The sequence below is a fragment of the Octopus sinensis genome, linkage group LG7 (assembly GCF_006345805.1).
Source record: "Octopus sinensis linkage group LG7, ASM634580v1, whole genome shotgun sequence".
Classification (NCBI taxonomy): domain Eukaryota; kingdom Metazoa; phylum Mollusca; class Cephalopoda; order Octopoda; family Octopodidae; genus Octopus; species Octopus sinensis.
In genome coordinates, this window is record NC_043003.1 from 72,584,087 (window position 1) to 72,591,961 (window position 7,875).

At 36.0% G+C, this 7,875-nt stretch overlaps 1 protein-coding gene across 4 annotated transcripts in view; it reads right to left on the reverse strand.

Annotated features, from left to right (window-relative positions):
* Positions 1-686: 686 nt before the first annotated feature.
* Positions 687-7,875, reverse strand: part of LOC115213782 (TBC1 domain family member 9) — an 82,289-nt gene continuing 75,100 nt past the window's right edge. For 2 of the 4 annotated variants that reach the window (XM_029782626.2, XM_036504836.1), the window contains 3 exons: positions 4,282-4,542; positions 2,172-2,269; positions 687-1,547 (listed from right to left, as the gene is read on the reverse strand). In XM_029782626.2, coding sequence (XP_029638486.1) covers positions 930-1,547; positions 2,172-2,269; positions 4,282-4,542 — 977 coding nt within the window. In that variant the 3' untranslated portion in view covers positions 687-929. The remainder of the gene's footprint in view (positions 1,548-2,171; positions 2,270-4,281; positions 4,543-7,875) is intronic. The other 2 variants (XM_036504837.1, XM_029782627.2) reach the window with 1 other exon arrangement.

Consider the following 7,875-nt stretch of genomic DNA (forward strand, 5'->3'; position numbering starts at 1 on the left):
CCTACATATATATATATATATATATATATACACACATACACACACACATATATGTATACATAATTTATACAAATATATATATATATATATATATATATATATACATACATACATACATACATACACACATATATATGTATACATATATATGTTATGTATATATAATGTATACAAATATATATATGCATATAATGAATTTAATGCATATTTCTTTATTTTAATTTCTGCCATGTGGCTGTGGTCATGATGGAGCGATACATATACTTATAATATATATATATATGTGTGTGTGTGTGTATACATAAACATATGTGTGAGTTTATAGATACACATACACTTATATATATATATACATACACTTATACATATATGTACATACAAACACATATATACAAGCATGCACACGTATGTACATTTACATATAAACATACACACATATGTATAAATACATATATATACATACATATATATTTATATATGTATGTATATGTATTCATACATACATACTTAGACTCTCATACTTTATACATGCAGGCTAATGTCTGTGTATATATATTTGTGTGTGTGTGTGTGTGTGCATGTGCACGTGTGTGTGTGTGTGTGTGTGTGTGTGTGTGCATGTGCACGTGTGTGTGTGTGTGTGTGTGTGTGTGTATATATATATATATACACATATCTTAAACTGCATATTTTATATGGTTTAATTAAAGTTTCCATTAATCTCAAAGTGAATTGAATGTTTTTTTTTTTTATTTGGAGTCAAAATGAACCCTCTCCTGAATCATACTTATTATGCCACGCACTGTACTTGATGCATCGAGCATGCATGATCTAACAAATAGAATGTGTGTGAGAGAGAGAGAGACAGAGAGAGAGAGAGAGAGAGGTTGGGAGATGAAGAAAAAGAAGAGCGAAGAAAGGTCGTTTATTTATTTGGTTCCCTTTGAAGGGGCAACACTGGTGTGGCGTGCAAGGCGCCGGTTTCGTAATGTCTGAACTAGGGAGCTGACATTTATGTTCTGTTCAAAATACTTCACCACAGGGGGTTCTGTCAACATGGAGGCTAAAAACTGCTCAAATGTTATCAGCCAGTCAGAATCTGGTTTGCTTGATGCATCACTTGTCTCTGAGATCTGCCTTGGCCTTGGTGAAGTATCATCTAACTTGTCATCAACTCCACCAGTCCCACTGTCCACAGACGTAGTGTTGCCAGAAGAAATGGTGGTATTGTCTAATGGTTTCTCCTCTTTAGCAAGCTCAGAGTTGTTCTCAGAGGAGGTGTGTAAAACCGAGTCAACTGTTGCAGTGGATGTTGATAGGCTGGTGCGGTTGTCATCGGCAACAAGAGCACTATTTTCACTTAGTGTTTCATCAGATTCAGAGGTGCAGTCTTCACCTTCACCAGTCTTTAGGTAGAACTTCTTGCCAACTTCTCCAATTTCCAGTAAAAGAGTGCCGACATTTGCAATGGAATGATACAGTTGTTGCTCTTCTGGATGGTTAGCAAACATATCATACAAAGTTTTCCACAGCTGAATGAATTGTTCCTGGAGGCAAAAATAGAAAATTAGTTTTTAAATAAATATTCACTAATGAAGTTTTTATTAATTAAAATTCATAGGTATAAAATCAAAATTGGAAAAATGTGTGATATAATGGCTTACAGATCACAAGTCCAAACTATATAACTCTGTTTTATTTCCAGTCAGCCACTTTAGCACTGGGTCATTTCCTCTCTGATTATACAGAGAGAATGTTGCTAAATGTACCCAACCATAGCAAATATAATAACTTTTGCAATGATAATATCCAGTATTTCTGCTGAATTTATTACAGTTTAATTAGGTTTTCATCCCTTAATATGATTGTATTTAAAATTTCATTGGATCAACCAATTTAAAATTGCTCTTAGCTACTTCTGAGATGGTGGACACATCTGGAAATTGTTTTATTAATGCTGGAAAACTGAGCAAAATTTAAACAATACATACTGAATTTGTAAGAATATATCTGATTTTGGAAAGGTTGTACAAAGAACACCATTTGTAAGTCAAATAGTAATATTTACAACCGAAACACCAACATTTCCACATCAAATACCACTAAATTCTCAGACAAAGAGGAGAGGTGGTGAGGATAAAAATTCAAAATGCTTTTTGCAGAAAAAATACCTGATTCAAACGTGGTACATTGCGGAACTCAGCTTTGCTATCCTGCTTAATGATGTTTAATACAGAACGTTTCCGCAGTCCGCTGAAAGTGACGCTATCTGAAAATATGAAAATATATATAAATAAGAAAAATGAATAGTATTTTATTTCATACTAACAGTATGAAAGACATAGGATATCTTCAGTGTTTCCTGTGTAGTATGTCATAGTTTATGGTGATGGTGTAACTACAGTAGTGGAGTAGGGAGAATAGTGCGGTTACAGTAGTAGAATTGACAGTATTGGTACAGTAGAGATGATAGCATAGATACAGTAGAATAGCAATGAAAAAATATAGATACAGAAGTGTGGTAGAAGTGACAGAATTGCTACAGAAGAGCAGTACAAAAGAGAGTATAGGTACAACAGAAGTAACAGGATAGTTAGTGTAATGGAAACTATGCCTCAAACATCTCCACCTAAATGGATGGAGCTTTCAGATACGTTATAAACAGATTATAAATGATCAAGACACTGAATGAATCTATAATCTTCAAATGTCTGCTTCTTTCCTTATATTAAATGTGGATATTGATACATGTATACTAGCTTTTCCTTTCAGTAGCATCTTTTTTCTACCTTTTGAACACTTTCAAATGAAAGTGTTGTGCCTGAACATCTCTTCATCATGGAAAAATAATTTATTCTTCAATTCAAGCTGCTTCTACAATTTGTCGATGTCAATCCACACTAGCTACTTCACAATCTACTTTTGCACTTTCCCATTTTTCTAACTATTTTGGTTTTTAGATCTATTTTTCAAAATAAGCTTTCAGTTTACTATGAATTCTCATCTGAAAAGAAGTTAGCCTCAAATTTTTGTTTCTAAATCTTTGTTAATTCAGTTTATGCTATAAGTATGTTGAAAGAATAAAATGAAAATCTAATCACAACAAGGAATGGTGGGAACACTTCACAAACGTTTAAACATGTAATACAGCCAGTTTTATTCATTAAAAGCAAATAGTCCAAGCTAAATTCACTTTCATATATTCATAGTGGTGAGAAGTTTGCAGTTGGCTCGCTCCTAATGGAATATTTTCTCCACACTGTTAACTTCCACTTTTCTAGTGTTTTGAACACTACATAAATGATTTTATCATTTATTGTCAGATGTAATACTTGCCATGTTTATGTAAATGTGCTGCGGCTGTTAGTGAACTCACAGACCTATATTTTAAACAGGATTCTAATAATCATCTAATCTACGAAGCCAGTCAGACATAAACGCGAAGCAAACAAATATTTACTCCCAGACTATTTCACTTTATATTTGGAATGTGAGAATATCACCTAAAGATGGCTAGAGAAAACACCAACTGAAATGTTGCATCAACAACAAATCCCACTTGCCAATGATCAGGTTGCAGATGCATGACAAAGATTTTTGACAATAGTAGACTATATACTAGAGAATAAAACACATATGAATATGAAGCTATACGTTTTAATTGACTATAAAATCTCAAACACAATGTAATGGTTTCAATTTCAACACATAGCCTCAAATCAAACCACTTATTTCTTTACTGCCCACAAAGGGCTACACACAGAGGGGACAAACAAGGACAGACAAATGGATTAAGTCGATTATATCGACCACGGTGCGTAACTGGTTCTTATTTAATCAACCCCGAAAGGATGAAAGGCAAAGTTGACCTCGGCGGAATTTGAACTCAGAATGTAGTGGCAGACGAAATATTGCTAAACATTTCGCCTGGCGTGCTAATGTTTCTGCCAGCTCGCTGCCTTAAACTACTTGCCATACAAGTATAACTCTGACATGGTGAGGTTTTAATAACAAAATTAAAACTGTACAGTATATTCTATTAGAGAATTATCTAACTTTATGGCATACAGTGTCACTTTCTTAAGGAATTTAAATTTAACAATCTGAAAGATTATTCCATCTGCACCAAATGAAAAAACTGATAGTTGTGCAGCCTGAGAAGATATAAAAGTGTGCAGCAGCAACAGTAGTCACAATTAGCATAAACAAAGAACAGATTGATAGACAAAATAAACACTTGAAACGTCCAGAAAACTGAAATGAAAGCAAAGAGAGTTGCACCTTTCGATGTGCTGGTTGTGGTGCTAATGGCAGTCTCTGAAACACTGCCTTCATCGTCTTCTAAATGATCAACAGTCGATAGGGTGTTAGTGTCACTGTCGGCGGAATACATCGATGAATCCTGTCGCAGACGTTCACAGAGATCCTTCTCAATGTCCAGGTTATCATTTGAGGTTAGTGTTTTAAGAGGTGAGCCATCTTGAAGGGAGATGTCTTCATTAGAAGAAAGGTCATCAGGGAAGGCTGAAGGTAATTCAAGATCTGAGTAAAAGAGAAGGAAGTAAGGTTACCATGTAGGAAGGAAGAGAAGAAAGGGAGAGAGGGATTACATTGAATAAAATAAAGAAAATGTTTACAGTATATATATGTGTGTGTGAGTGCATGCAACACTGAGGAACAGAATGTACAGCTATCAAAATTTCTACAGATGAAAATGGTTACCATTGGACAACCACAAGCAAAGAAGCATACATATGTTACACTCACAAGTCTATTAAACAGGTAAACATTGTGTTAATACATAGATACAAGTTTTACTGTTTGATTCTTTGAAGATGAAGAATTGAGTAGCAAACATTAGCATAAGTAAAACAGAGATGATAGAGAAACAGACAGGGAGTCCAATAGGGTAAACATGGAAATGCTATAACATGCAAGTCTTTATAAACAATAAAAAATAGGTAAAAATGAAAAATAACTGCTATTATTAGTATGAACTGCCACATTATTATTATTATTATTATTATTGAGTGAGAAAGTAATGCATGCCATCAAAATGACACTGGAGGGTACAAATACACAAAGGCCAATATACCCACAATGTCTAATAAGGGTACACCAGGCACATGCATCACAACCATATTTGCGAGACATGGTGATCTCATATTGAGATAAACAGCGCATGACCTTGCAGGTGGGGACTAGTTAGAATTTTCTTCAAGTCGAGTAGCCCATCTTCTTCAAAAGGTACCTGAATGAGAGCTGTTTAAGGATGATAAATGAAATACCTGTTTCCAGAGGTGAATTATTCAAACCTCAAAGAATTTCTCACAACACATGGCTATGATTCTCCCCTCCCACTACGTCTGTTCATGATCAGAGATGCACATATCATCAGCCACTAAAGAACATGCTCAACTGGTTAAGGTCAAGCAACTGACATGCAAATCTGTGGTATTGAGCAGAATATTTGCTGTAGCCCACCTTTTACATCAAGGTTTATCATTATTATTATTATTATTATCATTGCCTTTGCACAGCTTCTAATGCTGAAGATGTACTACAGTGTCAGCTGTTCACTACCAGTGAACCAAGGTAACACCTCTTATTTTACGAGCACTTACTGGAGTATTCAAGCGGTTCCAAGCATTGCTGTTTTCTGCAAGTACTCCACCCTTATTGCAGCCCCTATTTGTTCCATGTACTTATCAAATTTTTATTCACTGTTCCCAGGTCTCTGACAATTATTAGAACCACTACTACTTTTTTCATCAACAACAACTGCTTTACCTCCCAAGCTAACCTGTCATACCTTTTCTTTCTTCCTTATCACATACCTTGTTGTCAGCTGGGCATGCGACATCTATGATCCAGCATAGTTTACTTTCTTTCTCAATTAAGACTATGTCTGGCTTCCTATTTTCTATCTCATGGTTGCACTGAATCATAAAATCCCACAGGATTTTTATATTACCATTTTCGATGATGCCTTCGGGTTCGTGGTCGTACCAATTTTTCTCTCTGTCAAGACCATACTTGTTGCAAAGTGTCCAATGGACAAGCCTTGCTATATTGTCATGGCATCTCTTATATTCCTTCTGGGCTAGTGGCATACATTGGCTGGTAATATGCAATACGGTTTCACTGTTTTGTCCATAGATTCTGCACTTATCACTTTCTAATGTGTTCTCTACTCTGTATTTTATGTAGTTTGTTCTTAGTGCTTGCTCTTGGGCAGCACAGATTAGAGCCTCTGTTTCCAGTTTTAATCACTTTTAGTCATCCACAGGCATCTTTTTTCTCTGTCTGTCTTATCTTCAACATCCCTATGAAATTGTCCATGCATTCTTTTCTTTACCCATCTATTTTCAATTTCATTCATTTTCAATTGCTTGTATAGTGCTTTATCTTTGCAATCTTTCATCCTACACAAGCCTGACCTTCTTACTTCTAATAACAGCGGTTCTATGGCATTTTCTACATACCATGCTATGTTGTTTTCTTCTGCTCTAATGCTGTGTTCGCATCAAATAAGTCTTCTTCCCTTTCTTTTCCTTGGTACATATAGTCTGTCTGTGTGTCACTTTTTGGGTGGAGTATCCCATATCTAGTTAGCAACTTCCTTGTCTTTCTGCCTAAGCTGTTTAGTTCGTCTACTGTCTATGCGATTACCCCTGCTGCATATCTAAGGAGTGAAACTGCCCATGTGTTGATAGCTTCAATATTATTCCAACTGTTTAATTTCAACTTAAGGATCAGACTCATTCTGTGCAAGTACTCCACCTTAAATTTTTCTGTCATTTCTTTCTCCATCAATTTAATCCTCAAGTATTTATAGCTCGTCTCTTCTACCTGCTTCATAACCTCCCCTGATGGTAACAATAGCCCATCCATCCATTTGATTTTCCCTCTCTTCAAGACTAACACACCACACTTTCTCAGTCCAAACTCCATTCTGATATCAGCACTGAAAGTATACACTGTATCAATGAGGGAACTGACTTGGGCTTCGTCTTTACCATAAAGTTTGAGGTCATCCGTGAATAACAAATGGTTGACTTTTTGCTGGCGGCTTTTGAATACATACCCAGCTTTTGCTTGGCTCAGAATCAGTGTTAGTGGTATCAAGCACAGTACAAAGATCAATGGGGACAGGCAGTCCCCTTGGAAGATGCCCCTCCTGATTTCTACTGTCCCTAAACTTCTTCTGTATGCTGTCAGGTCCGTCCTCCAATACACCATACTTTTTCCAAGCAATACCAAATAGTTTCATACATTCCATTATCCAAGAGTGTGGGATCATATCGTACACCTTACAATAGTCGATCCATGACATGGCTAAGTAACTTTTCCTCCTCTTGTAGTCTCTAAGTACAGTTTTGTCTATCAGAAATTCATCCTTGGTGCCTCTGCACTTACGCTTGCAACCTTTCTATTCATGTGGCAGGACTCCATTTTTTCCAGATGTTCATATATTGACTCTGCGAGTATTCCAGTCAATAATTTCCACATAAGTGGCAAACAGGACATCGGCCTGTAATTGTCTACTGTATTGCCCTTTTCGATGTTTTTCAAGCATAGCACTGTCCTACCCAATATCAACCACTCTGGTGTTACTTGGTCAGCATTTAACAAGATATTGAATTACGCAGCTATTCGTGCATGACATTCAACAAATCTTTTGATCCAATACCCTGGAACACTATCTGGTCCGGGCGCCTTCCAGTTGCTCATTTTTTTTACTAATTTCCTTCACTTCCCTAACTGAAATGACTAGTTCTGCTTGTTTTGGACAGACTACTGTTTGTTTCAGTTCTTGCATCCTTCTTGTGCTCCTTGTCTTTGCTCCAGATGTCACTCAAAAACCTTTGATTT